This window comes from Chelmon rostratus, chromosome 14, assembly GCF_017976325.1.
Source record: "Chelmon rostratus isolate fCheRos1 chromosome 14, fCheRos1.pri, whole genome shotgun sequence".
NCBI classification, from domain to species: domain Eukaryota; kingdom Metazoa; phylum Chordata; class Actinopteri; order Chaetodontiformes; family Chaetodontidae; genus Chelmon; species Chelmon rostratus.
The window spans coordinates 4,464,583-4,486,310 of NC_055671.1; the positions used below are offsets into that span (position 1 = coordinate 4,464,583).

General features: G+C 44.7%; 1 protein-coding gene across 1 annotated transcript in view; it reads right to left on the minus strand.

The window, feature by feature from the left end:
- Nucleotides 1–1,299: 1,299 nt before the first annotated feature.
- The window catches only part of LOC121616978 (RIMS-binding protein 2), a 57,200-nt gene continuing 36,771 nt past the window's right edge, over nucleotides 1,300–21,728 (minus strand). Inside the window, exons 9-30 of the mRNA XM_041951913.1 lie at nucleotides 21,468–21,590; nucleotides 21,282–21,386; nucleotides 20,999–21,049; nucleotides 20,298–20,330; nucleotides 17,914–18,094; nucleotides 16,477–16,682; nucleotides 15,145–15,251; nucleotides 14,952–15,061; nucleotides 13,991–14,866; nucleotides 12,564–12,715; nucleotides 11,916–12,395; nucleotides 11,165–11,551; nucleotides 10,210–10,365; nucleotides 8,248–8,347; nucleotides 6,662–6,804; nucleotides 6,399–6,567; nucleotides 5,466–5,534; nucleotides 4,776–4,823; nucleotides 3,863–3,978; nucleotides 3,703–3,774; nucleotides 3,031–3,150; nucleotides 1,300–2,478 (exon numbers count right to left, since the gene is read on the minus strand). Coding sequence (XP_041807847.1) covers nucleotides 2,152–2,478; nucleotides 3,031–3,150; nucleotides 3,703–3,774; nucleotides 3,863–3,978; nucleotides 4,776–4,823; nucleotides 5,466–5,534; nucleotides 6,399–6,567; nucleotides 6,662–6,804; nucleotides 8,248–8,347; nucleotides 10,210–10,365; nucleotides 11,165–11,551; nucleotides 11,916–12,395; nucleotides 12,564–12,715; nucleotides 13,991–14,866; nucleotides 14,952–15,061; nucleotides 15,145–15,251; nucleotides 16,477–16,682; nucleotides 17,914–18,094; nucleotides 20,298–20,330; nucleotides 20,999–21,049; nucleotides 21,282–21,386; nucleotides 21,468–21,590 — 4,131 coding nt within the window. The 3' untranslated portion in view covers nucleotides 1,300–2,151. The remainder of the gene's footprint in view (nucleotides 2,479–3,030; nucleotides 3,151–3,702; nucleotides 3,775–3,862; nucleotides 3,979–4,775; nucleotides 4,824–5,465; nucleotides 5,535–6,398; nucleotides 6,568–6,661; nucleotides 6,805–8,247; nucleotides 8,348–10,209; nucleotides 10,366–11,164; nucleotides 11,552–11,915; nucleotides 12,396–12,563; nucleotides 12,716–13,990; nucleotides 14,867–14,951; nucleotides 15,062–15,144; nucleotides 15,252–16,476; nucleotides 16,683–17,913; nucleotides 18,095–20,297; nucleotides 20,331–20,998; nucleotides 21,050–21,281; nucleotides 21,387–21,467; nucleotides 21,591–21,728) is intronic.

Genomic DNA, 21,728 nt, shown 5'->3' on the forward strand with positions numbered 1-21,728 from the left:
CAGGCTAGCCGGCTGAGTGTAGGACGCTGCCGGATGCTCCGTCTCTTGTAGCTATGGTAACAGGCAAAGCACCTAAGATTTTGGCATATTCTGCAGTTTTTGACAGCCGGAGTCAACACGTGGCTCAGCATTAATAAGAAACTACAAGTAAAAACCTGAGAAGTTACCCACCATCCCTGTGTCACACAGATAAAAGAGCCAATCAGACTGAGTGATCGATCGCTGCGTGTGATGTGACTGAATACTAAGGCCTGCTCCACGCCACAGCGTCAAAGCTGATCGGAATTATTAACAGATACCGAATGCTTCTACTTTCACTGCAGTACACGCTACACTATGCTGCCAAACCCGCGTTATTTACCTTTAACCAAACCGTCCACAACTTCATGATGCAAATGTGTGATCACAAAAAATGAATCACCACTACAGTGAAAGAGATGTTACGACACTGTTTAGCCTGTCTGACCCAAAGTTCACACACCTCAAGTTCAACTCCATTACACTCTGAACACGGAGGCAAAAGAAAAGATACGCAGACGGCTTGTTGCAGAGTCTATCACAGTACACCAGCACCCAACACGCTGCATTCAAACCACACTGAACCCCAAACGCTGACAGACTGTACGCTTAGCATCAGGCTGCTCATTGCTGTGGTGAGTTGTGCCCCCCATTCCGATCTGGATATGAAATGAAACCAGAATATTTCTGTGTTGTCGTTCTGGAGTAGAAATGTGCTTAAGCTGCAGAAACTACTTGATTAATCAATTAGTCCAGAGTTTTGTGAGACGCGCCTCCAACTCCAACAACAGATTCATTGTTGAAGCAAAAACAGCAAATGTTGGATTTTAGGTTCGCAAATGTGAGAATTTGCTGCTTTTGCTTGTTTTCCATTAAAGGAAAGTGAATCTTTGGGTTTTGAACTGGGCTGACGAGCGTTTTCACAGCTTTTTGTATGTTTTACAGAGCAAACCATTAATCAATGAATTGAAAAAAATAAAAAAATCGTTCAATAATGTTTGTAATAATAATAAATATAACATAAGCTAAGAGTGCAGCCTACTGATGCATGTGCAGATACTTGGTCATCTTTGCACCCGCTGCAGGTCCCTCTCCCACACTCACGCACAGACAGAAAATATGCCGTACGCAACATTTAGGCCAGCAGTGACTGTAGTCACAAACATCAAGAGTTCCCGTGTTAATGTCTGAGAAAAGGCATCTGTTTTCAGTCTCAGCAGTGGACTGGGCAGCTTCACCAGCACCCACCCACCCACACACCCACCCACATACACACACACACACACAAAACAAAAACACCCAACCACACGCACACACCCCAAAGAAGGGCAAGCCTTCACATTCTTTACATTTAACAGTATGTTCAACTTCACTAAACAGTCTTGGCTGTTAACCTCAAACCCCGTCGTTAGATCTACACTACACTGTCTCTGACAGCTCTATATGACTAACCTCCTGCCCCAGTGTCACTTCATGCATGTGGTGATGATCGGGGCAAGAGTCCGATACAAATAAATAACATGTTCTGTACAAAGTACTGTATAAATACTCTTAAAGACAAGAAACACATGTGAGGGACAAGCAGACATATTTAAAATACGTACATCCACTCAGGATGGATAGTGCATTCTTTATAGTCACAAAGAGGAAGAGATAGACTGCTGCTTCCATTCATTTGCTTCAAATAAGTAAAGTGGCACCAGTACATGAACATTAAAGCTAATATCTAATTAGCTGAGTCTGGGCTGCTCTTCAATATCCTTCTGCAACAGATTGTTCTGAATAAATCTGCTGCATTGTGAGATAACTGTGTTATATCAAGCATTAAAGCCTTTAATGAGTCGAACATTTGCGAATGCTTAGATAATTAGGAAGCATTTAGAGAATATATTTGTGAGTTTGCACACTTCAACATGCACTTCTACATGCTCTTTTGATCCTGTAAGCTGGATGTTGATGTTTTAAAGTACTCTAAATTTAACAGCCGGTCTAGCAGTGCTCTAAGGCAAATGTATAATTTATAAAAAGCATCAGTTGGATCTGATAGCCACTAACCTCGCAGACTACCTACAGTGAAGACAGAGAAAGTGCTTTCAATGTGACGTGACGGTTCACAGTCAGATGTCCTGGCTCTCATTCTTTCTTGCTGGATCCCAGCTTTCTGAACAGCTTCTTGCCTTTGGAGAAAAAGCTTTTCTTCTTCTTGCCTTGCGGAGAGCAGTCTGTCTGTGTCGGGCTGTCCGCTGGGAGGGGGGCTGGAGGGGAGCTGCAGGCCTCCGCTGCGGCTGGACCTGGAGCACGCTCAGCTGATGTGGGGCGCTCGGTGGGGCTTGCTGGTTTGGGCTGTGGGTCTGTGTGCTCTGTTGGGTCAGGGAAAGGGGATTCTGTTTGGGGGGGCAAAGCCTCTTCGAGCGTTGAGGGCCCGGGATCTTGTGGCTCTGGAGAAGACGCCCAGGTACCCTTTAAGAAGAAAGTGAGACTTTCAGAATGAGCATGCCAAATATACTGCACTCCAAATCCCAATCAAACAACATCTAACACATGGTTATGATCAAAACCATAAAACCAAAGGGAAGCACAAGGACAGGACACACTTAAAGGAGGAGGCAGTTGTTTTGAGATCAACTAAAACCAGGCAGGTGCAGGATCCTATGCAAAAGAGCAGTGTATGACTACAGTTCAGGTGAAGGGAAGAGGACATTAACAAGGAGTGAACAGGTGAGGCCAGTGCTGATCACTGAGCTGCTACAGTCTTATCTAAAAACACTTACGATCACGTCTCAAAGTGTACAGTTCGTTTCTGCTTCTGCAAAAGGCCATGCAGGAAACAGTGGGGCAAAAAAAAAAAAAGTGACAGCACAGAATTAAAGAAACAGAACAGAAAACGACAACCACCACACTCTGGAAAAGTTTGCAAGAAACGAAAAAACAAAGTCAAACAGAGGCTTTTGATGTCAGTGTCATCCACAGTTCCACATACAGCAGTGCAGACAGACAGTCATGCTCAGCTACCTGTGATTCTTTCTTAGGTTCTGGTGCAGGCTGAGCAGGGACAGCTTCTGCAGGAGCATCCGCTGGTATGGCCTGCAGGAAGTTGGAGGGCACTAGGCCTCTGTGTCCATTCAAGTCTCCCTGGAAGAGCAACACATCATTAAGACTCGAGGGCACCGTCCGTACGCTGCAGTTACTGAAAGAACCATTCAACAGAAATTCAAGCCATATCTTGTTTCTGAGACCTTTGACAGTTGTTGTCCTCAACAGGCATTGCTTATACCACTGTATACTGAATATTGTAAATAAAACCTGCTGCAATGGTGGTCAATTAATCAATTAGTCGATGGACCAGAGATTTAATAAACAATTTTACGATCACTGCATTGCAGCTTTTCTTGGTTTTAGTTCTATTGCTTTCATTCAAATAGTTTATGATGTAACTTCCCCCGCAGGGATCGATTAAGTCTTAACTTCTTTGCTCTTATCTCATGAATATTTCTTCTCTGGGAAAACTTGCGCACAGAAAATGATGTATTATATATTTCAGCAGTGTGTTTTTTAGAATGAAGACAGGAAGAACAGCACAGTGATCATGAGCCGCCGTACATACAGTGCAAAAATAACTGATTATCACTATTCAGTGGAAAAAAAACAGACACCTCCAAATTCTAGAGTCGTGATAACACTTACGTAGAAGAAGCCATCTTCATCCATGTCACCAAGCACATGTATGATGTCTCCTGCACTGAAGGTCAGCTCAGCCTGAACATAGAAAGTGAGGCAGATAATGAGCAAAAACCACGACTACACCTTGCCTTGAATAAAGATCTTATGTGTGTGTCCGTCTGACCTCTATGTCAGTGTTGGGGGAGCTCTCTCGCGGATCATAATCAAAGATGGCGACCATCCTGCGAGCTCCTGGGGCCGGGTTACCCACAGCGGCGGTGGCGGCGGTCTGGCTGGGATCTGTCAATCAAACAGAGAGGGGGCAAACAGTACAGTCTGACATCCTGATAATTAATAGATAACACACATCTCTGCAATTCCAATCAGCTCATCGGCATGCAGCTCGTCGTGCCTGCGTGTCTGACTCACTCAGCGTCATGCTAAGCTGAGGAAAAGTCGCGTCTCTGCAGTCAAACGTGAAAACAAAAGTCAAAACGAAAGGAGATTAGCAGCGAGAGTTAGCATTTTTATTTCCATGAAAACGGTCGCAGCAGCTTGAGCCATGCTGCTGTTCTTAAACATCAGTCAGAGCAAACATTTACTGTGAGATGAAGACTGTACAGAAGTCAACTCTGTTAGTAAAATGATTTATTTGATGATGAAATGATGCCACTTGAACTGTGAAATGAAAAGAGGAGTTAGCAGACGGGACTGCTGACCTTTAGAACTGGGGGTTAATGAAGAACTTAAGACAATGAGACATCACATTTGGTTCTTCATTTATGCTACTCTCAGAAATACCATTCTATTGTTTTACTATTATTCTAATCATTTACAACCCTGTTAAACAATCTTTCCTTTATTGAGGATGTTTGAAAAGGTCACAATTCTTCAGTATACCCCAGAATAATCATACAATCCCTAATGAGTGCTTGAATGAAGGAGAGCCCTGGTGTTACCAGCAGCTAGAACACAGTCCTCATGTTTACAACCGAACGTCACATCAACACATGCTGTCCTCCGGTGGACACTGACACGCTTGTCTGATCATGCAGGTGCAAACAGAGAGGCGGAGGGTCAAAGCTCTCACTACAAACCTTGACTGGAGGAGACTACGCTCTCCTCCCAGAGTGCTGCAGACTCCACTGGAAGAGATGGGGTGAAGGAAAAGAGCATAAGCACAATCACAGAATGAAGTCAGAGAAAGCCTCAGTCATCACACCGGAGTTCACAAAGTCACAGATGGAGCTCAGAGGGGATGGATGCTTCAACAAGTGAACTTTAGCTGATTATGTAGTGTATTTGTGACATGGGAGCATAATATTGGCAACATTCTGCCGCTCTGTTTGCACTTGCACACATGAACACGCAGTGACAGCTCACAGGACTGTACTCATGCATGTATATCTTTTTACATGTGCCATGTATGTGCCTTTTTATATTTGTGAAGCTGTTGACAAAATCTAAATGATAAAAAAGCAAACCTGTGGAAAGATGAAGTTACTCTGAGGAGCACTAAGAATGAAAATGTAACACTGGGTCTTAATTATAGAATTTGAAACTACTGTAGGGTGGGAGGGTGAATCTACAGTATATATAGTAGTAATATTTTACCACAATGTTGGGAAGCTGTCTGATTTCATTATTGCAGTAGCAGATCTAAAAATCCCCCCTGGTCACTGAGTGAGACACAGGAACCGCTCAAGTGAAAGAGACAGAAAGAGAAGCAAACCAGAGAAGAGAATGAAGGAGAGAGGTGGGGAGCCGCGTTCTGCAGCGAGACACACCTTTCTTGGATCGTCTCGGTTTCGGCGGTGGAACGGGGCGACGTGGAAGCTGTGCGTGTGTGCGAGTGCCTTTATGGAGTTTTAGAAAGGAAAGCCAAAAAAAAAAACAACAACAAAAAACAAAACAAAAGAAACACAAAAGTGCAATTTTTGAGAGAAGCAGACCAGACAAAGTAGACAATGAAAAGCCAGTGAAGAGCAATTTAAAAATGACAACCAGTGAGCAGCAGGCACAGCAGTGAGAACAAGTGGAAGTGAAAAGGTTAAACCATCTGAGAGTACCGCTCTGGGTAGAAAGCAGGAAACAGAAGCAAAGTGTCCGCCTGACTTTGCTGGGTGGCTTGCTACCACTCACCACAGGCAAACACTTTGACTTGAGTTTATTTTTTAGACACCTGCATGAAAACACGGTCACTGACAAAATAGATGGTTATGATTTCCTCAATAGCAACACAGTGAACAAGAACCCATTAAAGCATACAAAGCAATGCCCCGAGGAACGTTTTGGGTCTATTTCAAATTAATCTTACCAAAATCTAGTCTGATGAGAGCTTTCTTTGTGCTTCCTGTTGCGTTAAAAGGTCAACAGGCCAGAGAGAGCTTTTACTGCCGCTCTTCTTATCTGGAAAACAGCTTTAATATTATTTGTCCCATTAACTGCAGACAAGAATTTGCCAGTGTGGCTTTGCACAGCTGGTCAATGTGCAGACTAGGAAAGCCATCAATGCATATTTTAGGTCTGGATTCAGCTACACTTGTGCTGCTATTTTCACTTACCACTTAAACATGAACAGCGGTGACATCATGAGTAAAACACCTATTTACACCTATGGCAAAGGATAGTTTGAATTTACACAGAACATACTGTCACTTGGTCCGAAATCTGCCGACAGGAACGTCTTTAGGTGGCTGCTAGATCTGAGTTTCACCTACCTATCTTCTCCATGGAGGCCGCTGTGGACAAGAAGCCCTGATGCAGCAGCTGCTGCCGGGTCTCCTCATCTTCCACCTGGATCTCAGACACCATGTTACATGGCACAAAACCCAGACGACCACAAGACTCTCCTCGGTAGAACCCGTCTGGGTCTTTATCTCCGTAAACCTGGGAAGAGAAGCTTATCAGGGATGCTTTGAGCACAAAACATGCATGTATGTTAAGGTTCCTCCAGTGGGGTCTGAGCTGTGTGGGGACGTACTCTGATGATCTGTCCTTCAGTGAAGGGCAGCTCTTCCTCAGCAGCATCAGGATTGGGAGACATAGTGGCAGGATCGTAAGGGAAGAGGGCCACAAAGATGCGTATATCATCGTCTCCTTTCATCTTTGGTGAATCAACAACCCCTGTAGACACACACACACACACACACGCACACACACACACACACACACAATAATTAATTTGCTACCCAGGAGCATTTGGCACAGGATCGACAGGATCATTAAATGTGTTCTCAGCCGACTGATTCACATGCATCGCTCCTTTTGTGTTATGACTCCATACTAAATCAGTTACTTGTTCAAAGTATTTTCTATGGATTTAAGGAGCTTGACTTGTTTCTTTTTTAGGTTTTATTTATGCATTTTTAAATAAGCTTTTGTTTTAATGCAATTCATTATTTCCCTTTATTTTGTTGCTTTGTAAACTTATTTTTACAATATTCACTGCTATTACACTGCACATGCTATGCACACAAGCCATGCATAGCTTGCAATGAGTTCTGCAAATAGTACAGCCAGCTCTCCCCTCCCCCACCGCCCACCAACTGCAGTGCTGCTATGAACAGTGTTCGCAGAGCACAGGCATGTCCTTAAAAGAGGTAATCAAGCTAAAACACTGATCCTAAGCCGTGTGAGCCGTTTGACAAACGCGCACTCGTTCATGATCTGCAGCAAGCAAGCAACAGCGTTCGACCCACTGGCTCATCTAAAAGCTGAGGAAATTTACCGAGAACACACAAAAAATAATACTAATATTATCAAAGGTGCAGCATCACCGATCATGCAAAGCTGCCTTCAAATTTGGCTAGCAGCACTGTCGACTGCAGAGCAGACATGAGGTATGACCAGGTGTGGTTAAAAGCATTACAGCTGTAGCCTATTTGACAGCGCGCAACAAATTTGAAGAGCTGTAGTGAGACGTTAAGCTGCACCGAGGAGACGCGTTCTCTATCTCATTAGGGAGAATCAGCCCATCTGTGGCAAGAGTCACGGGCAGACGACTTGCACACTTTCACATCCTCACTGATGTTCTAGTAAATAGGACAGAACTTCTCACTGCTCCCTTCCTCTATCTGCGTGCACGTGTGCATTTATTCATATGTGTGTGGAGTCAACTGTGCAGACACACATGTAGCAGAACGGACAGGTTTACTGAATGAGTGTGCAGCCTGCGTCACCACATCAGTGACTGAGAAGAAAAGAAGAGCGCGAGGGAAGAAGAGGAAGAGAGGGGCTCAGCGTCCACACTGCAGGCCGCTTCTTTGCTGGCTAATCGAGGTTACTATTTTAATGTCTGTCACTTCCTCCTGTCATGACAAGCCACTTTGAGTTAAGCCGGTTCTCAGCTTAGCAGGCTCTCTCCCTCTTCTTCACTGCAGCTACAGCACCTTCCTACACAGGGTGCTAATCTGACTACCATCATGTGTGAGAAGGGGAGACTTGCCAACAGAAAGTACATGTGTGACAGCGTTGCATCATACAATCCCACTGCATGGTTTCGGTATGAGGGAGAAAGACATCAAGAGACAGAGGAAACAGGAGAAAGACGAGGAAAGACTCTCTGACCTTTGAGTTGCCTAGCCTGCATGTTTGCTGGTTTAGGAGAGAGCTCAGCTTGGCCTCCCCATGATGGACCTGCCTCAGCTGGAGGGATTTGGCAGGGCTCCTGCTCAACACACAGAAAAAGAAACAAGACAATTAGAAACACATCTAACACAGCCACTACTGGAGAGGACAGGACATCACAGGGGAAAAACACAGAAAGAATAACAGCAAATGCAGCTGGTCTTTTTTTGAAATGATGTTCAATAACTTGCTTCATCTAATGATAATCCATTTGATAGAAAGAGATGGGAACCCCACCAAATATACCCTCCCCCCATTGCAACATACACATGTTCCTTTTTTGCGGGGATGTTAGCAGGCCAAAGCCCATCCATTGTATGCTAATGCATGACAAGGCAGTACTGACTAGTTAAAGACAAGAGCTGAGTGGTTTCCAAGCTGCGAGTATTTCAGTGTTAGTGCAGCGAGACAGAGGGAGAACAGATTCAGCCACACGTTGGCCAGCACAAAATCTTGTAAAGATTAGAAGTCTGAAGCCACTTGGTGATGATTAACTGGTTTAAACTTTGCAACCACTTTCTGGCCACACCAACTCAACCAGCATGCCATTACTAAATAATCTACTGCATCTTGCTTGCTCTTATAAGAGTGAAACATGCCACAGAACGTGCTCCCTGACCTCCCTCGGTCCACTGCAGTGATGATGATGGAAAGCGTTGTTGTCTACTGAGTGGTGGGGTTAAGTGATATCCACTAAAGGACTCAGGGTGATATCCACACTGCTACAGGAAACAGGAGGGGGCTGGGACAACACAACCATTTACCAGCGGATCAGCCTTCAGTCCTCGGCGGTGAGGAGGTCTGCAGTGCTCCATTGGAGCCCCCTCTACCCACCACTCAGAGCTCATCTGCTCCACAACCACTTCCCCGGGACTGTACTCCACAGGCTCCTCGTTGTCATCTGTGCCGTACTCCACGTCAATCTCCATCCCGCGACCAATAGGTGACCTCAGAGTCCGTACTGTTTTGCTGACTGAGTAGGGTCTTGGCGGGGTAAGACCATAGCCGGGGTTGGCTGCCGTGGCGACAGCCATCTGACTCCTGAGCATGGCCTCCCTCCTAAGGCGGTCCCCTAGCCCTCTGAGCAGTACTCTTTCTTTGCTATTGGGGGTCGGGTGGGGAGGGTAGCGGGCTGAGACCCGCCTGCTGGTGGGACCTTCGTATAAACTCACGTCTTCTCGTTCAGGGTAACTGATGGTGTCAACTGTGTCTGCGTAGTGCACCCTGTGCTGCGTCTTAGGCTTGACCTGCAAGGGTCCATGCTTTAGTAAAGGCTCTTTGGTTAGGGATCTGGGAACCCTGTTGAAGTGGTGATGGTGAGGGGGAATGTGTGGGTGTGGGTTGGGCTGATGCGGGTGATGCTGGGGGTCGTGGTGGAGGCGTTCTGAGTCTCTGGGGTGAACGTGGCTGGGCCTGGGCCGAGGCTGACTGCGGCGCGTTAAATGCTCTTCTTGACTGCTATCTTCCTCTTCTGTCACCTCGGGAATGCTGAACAGCTGCTTGTCGTGGCAGATCTGAGGTGGCAACTTAAGGATCCTCTCAAGAACCTCCTCATCACTGTCTGGGGTCTCCAACTTGCATGACTACAAGGGCCACAGGTCAAAGCACGCAGGAAACGGTGGGTAATGATGCGATATCATATTGTTCAATTAAAATTAAGGGAAGTGCACACAAAACACACGACAACCCAGTGATGCAAAGGAGGAAGAGAAGAAAGAAGAAGAAAAAACAAAAGAATCAATCATGCAAGATCCAAAATATGATAGAAGAAACAAGGCCAATGAAAGAGAATTTAACTTTGCAAGACAAACTGAAAGAAAAAACAAAATAAAAAACTCATAAAGAGTCTGTGAAAATGTGGCGCGTATTGCAATTAATTATGTTGTGCACTCATTCCTTTACCCTGTTAGCTCCAATGGTGTAGCCCCTGGCCTGTGTTTCTCCAAGATGGTCAGAGTAAAGGTCCTCCTCCTCCTCCTCCAGGATGTCAGACAGATCTGAACGGCTGTTGTCTGCATGGTAGTCACTGGGAGGCTCAGCAAGTCCTCTGCTGTAACTCTGCAAAAATATGTTGACAACCGTTTACATTTCAAATCTTTTTTAGTCATTATATGGGATATTGAGTAAAAGAAATACATTTACATATTAACAAGAACATGATGCAGATACAAATGCACACTTGAAACAAACCTGTACTACAGAATCTACTAGATATACAGTAGTACATGACTGGGCTTTGTATGGCCTTCTGGCCTTGACCCAATGCATACAGCACTTTTGAGATATAGTTAAAAAATGAAATACTTATCAAATAAATAAGCATATTTTAGCCTGGGCTTCTGAAAGGTTCATCAATTTAAGTTTAAGACATTTTAAGAGCTTTTTAATACCAAATAGAACTCAATCTAACACATTTTTCACAATCATATCATCCAAAGTATGACAGTATGATGGCAAACTAGTGGAAACAACATAGTCTCTGATTATCTCTTAGCAGTTTTTTCAGCACTTCCCAGCAGTATAAAGCAATAATTCCTAATGATGCGATTAATTAACTTAATGCACATCAAGTGTCAGCAGAAAATTGGTGGGTGCATTCACCAGTTAAGTCTCTTTCTGTAATCAATACTTGCTCATTATGAGACGATGAGCTCATAATGATGCTACTGTAGCTAGCAGCAGTGACAGTGCTGTGCTGTTGACTGAGACACTATAAAAAAGGACTGATCTGCTGTTGCAACAATCCCACTTTCAGTTCATAGGTTTATTACTGACTCAGCTACACCATACATACATCTTTGCCGTGAAGAGTAAACTATTTCACATAGTAGGCAGGTGTCAACAAAACAGGGCTGACCTGCTGCGCCCTACAGTATGCTGGCTCCTGGTCCTGTCTCAAGAACTCCTCGATGGACACCAAGCGGGTATTCTCTAGCTCGTCCTCTACCTCTGACTCCAGCGGTGAAGTGCAGGGGGGTCGGAGGAGGTTAGTGTCCAGAGGGTTAAGGAGGTCTGTGATGGGGGCTTTGGGTGGGGTGGGGATGCGCTCAGGTGTCCCGAGCTTGGCACTGGGGTCCTCGATGAACTCTGTGATAGATGGGAAAGGACGCATCGTTCCAGGGCTGTCGGTGTCTCTGCGCTGCTCCGACACTGCTGCTGCTGCCATTGCTGGTAACTGTGCAGGTGCAGGTGCTGCTACTGGGGATGGTTGAGGTGTTGAGGTGTTGGGGGAGGTCACATTAACCTGAAGAAGACAAAGATGGTCAATTCAACACTAGTTAAATAACTTTATTATTCTAGAACAGGGGTTTTCAAAGACTGACAACATGGGCTTTTGTTGCCTATATTTGTTTAAAATATATTTGGCACCATTAAAAATAGCTAATAGCAGCTCCTGCTTGCACTATCACCTGGTTACTTTGATACTGAAGGACACTCAGGTAAGTTTTGGAATTATAAGACACATATTTTCTCTCTCCCTCCACGCCTGCCTTCAACTTTCCCACAACTCTTGGAGAGGCACACCTCACAGTTTGAAAACCTCTGATCCAGAAAAACAAACATGTTGTGGCCTCTTGTATTTAGGAAAATGACAAATTGAGGATTACCACTGGAGTAATGGCAGAGGCTGCGGGTAATGCAGCCTCACACACAGCCAAGGCAGCAGCAGACGTTGGGTTGGCCCAGGCCTTCACATATGAGGCAGATGAGAGAGAGAGATCTTCTGAGTGCAGAGCATGAGGGGGGTTGGCAACAGCCTCCACTGTGAGGCCAGTGATGTGTGTGTCTGATGGCAAAGAGCTGGGCAGCATGGAGACTTTGGCAGCAGAGTTCCCGTAGGACGGCGGTGAGGGCAGGTTGCTGGAACCCGCAGGGATGCAGGGTAGGGGTGGCACAACTGGGGTGGTGATAGCTGGACCTGCCATGATGGCGGCCAGCTTGGAGGGCACATTGACTGGAAAAGAGTCACAGGACTCCCCGTGGGCGGACATAGTGCGGACAGTGAGCTCCTGAGCTGCCTGCAGGGACTGGATCTGAGATGGGCCCAGCAGGGCACTGCCGGCTGTTGGAGAAGACACCTCCAGCACCTTGGATAGGAGAGCGACAGGTATGCTTTTAAAATTCCTACATCACAGTGACATGAAACTATACACCAGCTTACAGATACATATATACTGAATTTAAACTGCAACACATTGTTTGTTTGAAAGGAATGTTCAAGTCCAACAGAAAGTGCTTTTTAGAAAAGCTCTTGCCTTTTTCTTGTCAGCATATATAGTGTATCCAGTGACACGGACTCCATTGGAGGTTCCAGCAGCATCTATAGTGACTGGCAACCAGCTGATGAGGGCAATCCCCGGGGAGGGACCGTGCTCCAGCTGTACATCCAGAGGAGCATCAGGGGGACCTGCAGGGAGTGAAAGCATCATACCACAGCCGGTCGCAAGCACAGAGAGAAATGTTTCATATTGATATATAGTAGGACCAACATGATTTAAAATAAAACAGTGCTTTGGGAAAAGAAACGATTATCACAAGGGAAACATGATTCTACCACGAAAAAATGCTATCTAATACTATTTAAAAAATGGAGAAACCATATACCTGCGTTCCCAGACTGTGGGCATGAAACTTAAGCAAATTTGAATGATCATTTAGAGAAAAACAACTCAGATCTAACATGACACTCCTCACAAATATGCATCTTACAGGCCTGAGGTTGATTTCTGAAACATCAGGGATTATTTACTCTTACACAATGCTTTGTAGGCAAGTGAGGAAAATATCAAACAAAAATTCACTTCCAGACCAAGACAATACCAACTCAAACTTTTTCATGATAACAGAACCCTACTTCTCTCTGAATCATGTAGTCAGTAGAAACACTTGATCAGTAGGTGTGGCAGAGGATGGCATCTGTCATGACCAGTCAAGTCACCTATTTTCCTTCCCTTTGAAGAAATGCTTTCTGTGCCAAGGTACTTTGTTTGGCTATTTAACAAAGGAGAGGCAAGTCAGAGCAGCTCACAAAAGCAGCTCTCATGATTAGACTGATGTCCTTGTGTGGGAGGCACAGAATCACCACCACTGAATATTGCACATTTTATTTTGGACCACAGTATACAACACATGAGGTTAACATGTGGCTCTGCTAACTGTGTTCTTCTATGTCAAGAACCGCTTTTGGCTATGAGAGAGGTCGCCTACAGACAGTCTTAACATTAATGGTGGACGTGACCGCCTATATTAACAGTGCTACTGTCTATCACCAACACCAAAAGCTACATGTGCGAATGGTTAGAATGAAAAATATTTCATTATAGTATAAATACAAAGCTGTGGAAAGTTTCTGAATAGGCTCTTGCAACTTACAAGACAGACATACACATTGACAGACTCTCTCTCTCTCTCTCTCACACACACACACACACACACACATTAGAGCTCATACACAATGATACTAGTTCAGAGAATGCAAACATCTAACTGGGCTGTCCGGGAATTCTGGACCAAACATTTAAGCCAGACCGAGCCCGATGTGTTCTGTACTTCCAACTTAAATGTTTGATATGATTAAATTCTGAAAGGGGAAAGATTATTCTTTGACCTGTGGACCATACATAAGTGTTAGAATGGCACTTTTAGAGGGCACCTCATATTAGATAAAAGGCTAAATCCTGACCTGCCATCAGTGTGGTGAAGGTGATTGTAGCGCTTCTGTGTTCCCGTCGTTCCACAGGTAACTCCCATGGCGTGCGGTGCGGACGTGCCTCCACTTTGACTGTGTACTGCAGGCTGGGCAAGAGGTTATTGAGGCACAGCGAGTAGCAGCCAGCCTTCACCAGCTCACACTCCTCCTCATTCAAGGACACAATGTGCACATAGTTACTGTTGCTGGGCAGCCAGGTCAGGTTGGCAGATGTGGCGGTGATCCTTTCCACGCGCAGCTGCGTGGGCGCCACACAAACGTCCCGACCGACCAGCAAGCTGCAGCGCAGCTGGTCTGAGAGGCCCTTCTCTGTCAAGCTTTGCACTGACACACGGTAGGCCTTGAGGTTTATGTCTAGCCGCTCCAGCACCGCTTTGGTCTGGGAACCGAAGGGCACATTGAGCCGCAGCTCCTGGTCCACATACACATTATAGCTCCACACATTGCCCCACCCAGCCGGCACCAACGGAGGGTCCCAGCCGATGATGATGCTCTTGGCAAGCTGCTTGATGAGGGTGAGCTTACGTGGGTAAGGCACAATGTCCACTCCCACCTCCTCCAAATCCAAGTCCAGGCCGTTGGTGAGGGGGGCTGGGACAGCCAAGGCCGATGCTGAATCTGAGGGGGCTGAGGCAGGGCCAGAGGCAGCAGAGGCCTCTGTCCTTTCTGAGGCGCTGACGCCCATGTGGAGGTGATGCTGGTGGCTGGCACTGTGCAGGCTGCTGTCAAGCAGGGAGTTATGGGACATGTCCCCCGTCTCTGGATGGTGAGTGGTCATGACATCGTCGTCTGAAACACGTTCCACAAAGTTAGAGGGGACCAGCCCTCTCCGTCCATCCATCAGCTCACCTGTAAGGATCCACAGTAAAACACTGACTACCACATAAAGACAGAAATGTGAAACTGTAGATGACAATTTATACTCCAGACGTACCTTCATAGAAGCCATCATCATCCATGTCTCCATACACATAGATGTATTCCCCAGCGGTGAGGGGAAGCTCCACTTCAGGGTTGTCATTGGGGCCATCATATGGATTATAGCTGTTGAAAATTAAGTCATACTCATCACATATTAAGAAACTGTCAACACAATGAGTCAACTCTTGCCTTAGTTAAATACTTACCTGTATCTTGCAATGAAAACCTGAAGCTTTGCTGCTCCTCTGCTGGCTGTGTAAGGTGCCGGGGCTGCATCAATGTCCAGCTCCTCCACTTCACTGGCAGTGTCCACCTGAGAACACCATGAACACGGTGAATAGACCTGAACATTTACTAAACTAACTAAAAAGGGATATAAAAAGCAGGAGCAGAAGAACTGTTGGGAAATGGCTTGAATCAACAGTGAAACTATAACATTTTTACACATATTCTTCGTATACCTGTATTTTCTGGAAAAAGGATTGCTTCTCAAAAAACAATTTACTGTAAATACAGGAACAGTTATTAACTATGCATGACCGCTCTTGTGAAACTGCTTCTTGTTATATGGTGACTCATTATCAATGAGCCACTGTTCTTAATAGAGTCATCTCAATACCTGTTCGCTTTCTGTTCATAGTGATTACACACATTAAAATAAGAGAACTTGTATATTTATAGCTCCCTAGGAAAACCTTTTTAAGGATAATCACTTACAACTACTACTGTATAACCTTCATAATCCGCAGTGGCGAGTGGATTATCTCACTAAATATGAGCTTTATTGAACAGTGTGCAGACGAGTGACTAGATGAAAAGACCACCAACCTCTATAGACACTGACTCTTTGGAGACAAGGCACAACAAAAACACTAAATCATAGCAGCAGCCAAAGAACTTCTCTTATGAATGAGCAGAGGGAGCCCTATCATATTCAGCTACAGTCTGCGCTCGCGTGAGATGACAAAGAGGTTAAGGAGGGGTTTTTAATCCATTAAACCCACACAATCAGTGTGCTTGTGCATGACTGTCTTGGTAATCTTGATGAGCAATCTGCTTGTCAATGTAGAGAGGAAGAATGTAGAAGAGCTGCAGGCGGGAGTCATGCACAATGCCTTGTGAATTTTAAGTGGCTGGCACCTTCCTACTGTACAGTAGTTGCCATTTGACTCAGGTTAAATATATTAAATTCAAATCAATTAAACTAAAAGCGTTGGAAAATAAGTTGAAACACACCATTAATGCATTTCAATAAATTCAATATAATATAAAAACACCCATTTAAATGTTAATATCAGTTATACCAGTGACAGTACAGTAACAGCTCTCAGGGAATCCCACTCAAGAAAATAACTAAACAAAAAATTCAAATTAAAAACTAAAAGTCTTATTTGTAGTTTTGTCTGCTTCTTGTATGTCTGGTTTGCACAGCACTGCAGATGAAAGCCTTCTAGCTGAATATGACACATTTACATATTGGTGCTAACTGATATGTGTTGCCCCTGATAAATGATAAATAAAGTAAATAAATAAAGTACCTCATGTGTTGGGCTTGATTTGTGCGGACTGAGGTGGGTGTCAGACTTAGGGGTGAGGTGTGTGGTCTCTGACTTGCTGGAGGAAGAGCCTGACTTGCTGACACTGATGGTGGGCAGCTCTCGGTGCTTGGTGACAGGCGAGCGCTCCACCCTGGACAACCCTGCAGCGTGGGGGGTGGCCCCCATCCGCAGAGCGGCGGCCACATCTAGCGGGAGAGAGAGAGGGGGGAAGAGGATAATACATAATCCATGACTTTAACAACCAGCCCTCTCGCCCTCTCACTGGTTAACCTGGTTGAATCCATGAGCAGCTAGGTGGGTGAGGTCACTGGTTGACATGCAGGAGGCTCAAGGTTGAACCTGGCTGATTAAACAGTGGAGGAAAAAATCCTGTCTCCATCTGTCTGAGGTCAGAGGTCACACCACCTTGTGGCAACGTGTGTCACACCAGCACTGTTAAGGGGCTTAACTGGCAACACTTCTCACTGCAGCCCACGAGCTCTGACCCTCATGTGATGGCGAGCAGTGCAGTGTTGGACTGTGACGGGGTGGGTGGGATGACAGGTTAGAACATGCCATGCTTTTATGACAGTGCCCAACACGTATCATGAGTGACAGAGAGAGTACCGAGCGGATCATTACCCTCAGGGCAGGAGAGAGTGTCACCTCCCTCGAGACTCCAGAAGGCTATTTCACCCAGAGACACCATATCCCATGAGCCACCAGTGCAGTCTAAAACACATGAACAGTGTAAGAGAAAGAGCTTGAACACAGTTTGGGATACACACGGTATCTGCTGTACCATAACTGTCTAAAAAGAAGTGAATAATGGAAAATCCAGGTATTAAAAGCTGAAAAGATGAATCCCTGATGGGACACTTAAAAACTGTATCTGGATGATTTTGAAGGCACTTTGTCCAGGAGAGGACCGATACTGTTGGTCAAAATTCCCAAAACTATGCTTTGTTCCAGGGCTCAGTTCCTCTTTTGCTCCTTTGAAACTAAAAGACTCCATTGTAAAATATTCAAGTTAAATTATGGTTAGGCAATGCTTTAACTATTAGATTATCTTGACACAGGAGAGAATGAGGCAAATGTCTTGACTTTGTTTCCTGGTTCAGAAAGTCAAACAGGTGAAACTGTTACCTCAAAGTAAAACATGGTTTCCAAACTCATTCATTCACCACTAACATTGCTAAAATGCAGGTAAGCATGTTGTGGACTCTATAAATTAACCAAAACAATCCATCTCCTTTCAGCTGGTTATTAAATAACTTTTAAAGCACTAAATATCACAAAAAAGCACAAAGAAACCTCTGACGTGCAGCTAATTGATGTAAAGAATCTATTATGAGTCAAAGCCCTAAAGAACTAAAATTCTCTTGACTGCAAAGGTTCCTTTTCTGGTTTTGAGTCTGTCATGGTGGAATGGCTCACCTCGTTCAGTAGTCAGGCCCACCCCGTTAGTCAGAACAGAGAGGCTGGGGTTGTTAAGGAGACTAGAGCCGTCCAGGTCCACCTTCGAGGCCTGCAGTCGAAACTTCTCCAGCTCTTGGGACAGCAAGCCAAACTGTTCGCTCTGGCTGCGGCATTTCTCCTCCAGATCTCGTACCTTTGACTAAACGCATGGTGCAACAGACATATAACACATATACAGTAAAAACACCATTTTACACAACTGAGTTTCAATGGAAGAATCCACCTTTCAACACTATTATATAGGATACCATCAATTTGTGATAATTGGGATAAAAGAAGTGTTAGAGTTTACTGTATTTATTGTTTAGTGTGTGTGTTTTTATATACACACATGTGAAGTAAGCTTAATACGTTGGTAAAGTAGTGTTTGAACACAGGGGATGTGTTTTAAGGTGGATTTGTGCATTAACACATCAGTCATGTGGAAGGATCTAACCCTGCGGGCCCCATTTTCGTGGCAGCGCAACAAACAAGCAAGCAGCGCTCCGACTGCTTGGTATTTTGCTGACCTTGAAATTCAGCCCCAGCTGCAGATATGTGCTGCTGCTTGTTCACATTGAGCTGCTCTGCACCACCCAGACAAACAGCATCATTTCTTAGAAAAGCTGGTTGTTCACACTGACATCATGTGTCAGTTTGATTGGCCCAACTGATTCTGAGCACACGTTTTTTTTTCCACTATGTGATTGTGCACATACATGAAACAAAAGAGCAGCTGCGCTTGGAGACGCCCACATTATCCCTGCACCCAAGATGTACAGCACTGTGTTTGTCGCTGCGTTGACACGATTAAAATAGAGCCCTATATGTAAAAGCAACCTTCTTTCTAAATTGTCAGTGTCATGCAGAAACCTTTTATGCCTACAGAGCCTATGGGACTATGCAAAACTTCTCCAATTTGATATCTGATCTCACACACTTATGACTGGACAGTTGGAACAACACATTACAGGAAAAATACAGTAAAGACAACGCTGCTTAAATGAGATACAGTATAAGTAATATGCTATCAAACGAACGTATTGCAGTATAAGTTTAGGTTTCTGCAAGACAGACAATATAAACTGTCAGTTAAACATTAGCTTCAAACACAAATGAAAAAGAATTAGAGGTTCAGTGGACAGAAAAAGAGCGGGAAACAAAGACGGGTTGTTTTCTGGTAAGATGGGAAACAGGAGTAAGAACCAGAGTTGGAGAGGTAGCATAGGTTATGAGAAGTTACACGTTGTGCTTCTGTCTTACACTACATTCATCTTTACAAAGCCATCGAGACAGCCAGAACACTACAGAGGTTTGCCTTAGCCCCAGTGAGTTTCTATATGTGGCTGATTTTCACTTCAGGTTGTGGTGGGAGTTTCCTGGCAAGCTGATCTGACAAAAGCCTCTGCACGAAGCTGTCTGAATAACATTTCCTGTTCGCTGTCACCTACACAAAGCCCGGGCTGCAGTCAGCAGTTACCTAGCTACACTGAGCTGAAATGAATACTCATTTCCAAACAGCAATCCGATTCAGTGATGTGGTGGGTATGCACCGAGGGAGAGTCTACCTCAACATAATGAGATCAAAAAACAAGCCAGCATGATAAGTGTGCTCAGCGCAGCTGTGCCACACACACAATGTTATCTGGCCTCATGTGAATGGCCTGATTTACACACACTCTGGTACCCTTAAAGATTGCATCAGCATGGGCTTTGGTGCCTGCATGAAGCATTAATGAAAGACTGTTTTATAGTAATAACTGCAGGGTTGTTACTTTCAATTGAAGTATGTACAAAAAACAAATGATATGTATAAGTTCTGTCAACTTGGAGCATTTAAATGAAGGGGTCTGGTGGTTCTGTCTACAGTAGCTAGGGAAGGTTTCACGATAGGAGTATAAATAACTTGGCCCATGAGGTCAAGCAGTACCTGCATGCAGTCCAGCGTACTCTGGTTAGCAGAAAGATAACACAAAGGAAAAAAAGGCAATCCAAAGTGAACACATGCTTGTGAAACAATGAATCTGGCAAAGAAGCATGTTAATAAAATAGAAACACGGCAGTCTGAGAACATGTCAGCAAGAAAATCCTGTCAGGAGCCAGAATCACCAGAATGTGCATTGGCCCTCAGCAGCCAACACCTGCCTTCTGAACAAACACAAATACTCTGTTTAATCTTTCAAAAACTGTTTTAAACAGATTGCAAAAGGCAGCATGCTGACTTGGCAGCAAGGCTCAGGTTCTCTGGAGGGAAAGAGACTTTCTCCTGCGATGCTTTGGGTTTAAATAGAGACAGAGAGTGGTAGAAACGAAGCAAGAGGAAGGAAACAAGCATTTTTAAAACAGGAGCAACTATACTCTACCAGCTCCCTCCGCAACACAAGCTGCGTCAACTCCTAAAATAAAATACACACTTCATTTAGGAACAAACTCTGGTAACAGAATGCACAGCGTGAAAAACGGAGCCGTCGAGTGGGGGGGGAGGGTTCATTATTCAAAGCTAGCAGCCAATCACACAGATGGGGACCTTAACTGTCATCCACTGTCTGGATTCGTTCTGAAGTCAAAGTGCGCTCACACTGGGAGCAAGTATAAAAGTCACAAGGCAGCAGAGAAGCCATCTGTTCAAACGGTTTTCCAGGCCCATGAGGTGCTACAAAAATCTGAGTATTTTCAGCAACAGCTTCTCTGCCAGGTGTTTAGATAAGAATAAAGAGCCCATTGTACTCTACGTCCACGCTGCTTCAGTGGCAATGGGATGTCTTTTGTCTACTAAGAATAGGGAGGTAATTAAATATTTATACTCTCTGTGACTGGCATTAGGGAACACCTTTAATAATAAATTACATCAGGGGGTCTGAAGAACACTCTCTAATGTTGGAGCTGAGTGAATTAAGCTCCACTCTCTTGTGCCCCTTTGAGTTTCATTTTGGTAAGTCATCCTAAAATCTTGAAAGCAACGCAGGGCTTTACTGCGTGGTAATAAAAGCACTACATGGGATGAAAATAATTTATTTGCTTTTCTTCTTTGCTGAGTAGCCACAGTAGCGTCATACACACTCACCTCCAGCATCTGAACCACTCCCTCATGCTCCCTCTTGGCGAATAACTGAGCCTGATGGTTAAAAAAGAAAGTCAGTGCAACTTTGGTTGTTTACGGACATAAAATTCAAGTTCAGAGCACAGCGAGCTCCCTTGACAATACTCAATGATTTCTGGGTGCACAAAGGTTGCCTCCTGCTGGACAAAGGCCCCATTCTCCAAAATTATGCTGAAAGCAGCCTCTGGGACATGAAATTTTGATTTTAGCAAGAACATATTTGTGCAGAAGAGGTTATGTTTCTTACCCGCTGTAACCGTTTGATTTCATCCTGTTTGAACTTAAGGATAGCCAGTGCCTGCTCATGTTCCAATTCCAGCTGCTGCCTTCGCTCGGCGACCTCTCGCATATGCTGTTCAGAAAGAAGACAGTTTTTTCAAGTGGGATGTTGAGGGGTAAAAATTAAAATAAACTGAACTGAGCGCAGCAGTACCTTTAGGACCTGCTCTAGGTTCTCCAGTTTGGCACGGAGTCTCTGGTTCTCCTCGAGAACTGAACTGTGTTGAGCGGTCACTTCAGAGAGATCTTCCCTCAGCTCCTCATTCTCAGCCCGAGTCTGAGGAACAGCAGCAGGTTAACTGACTGGATCACTTAACAGTATTTTCACATTTTACTTTGTGTTTGTGTTACTTTGAGACTTTACTCCTCAGCTACATCTAACTGAAGACCACTTGTCTTGCTTACTGAGATCCTT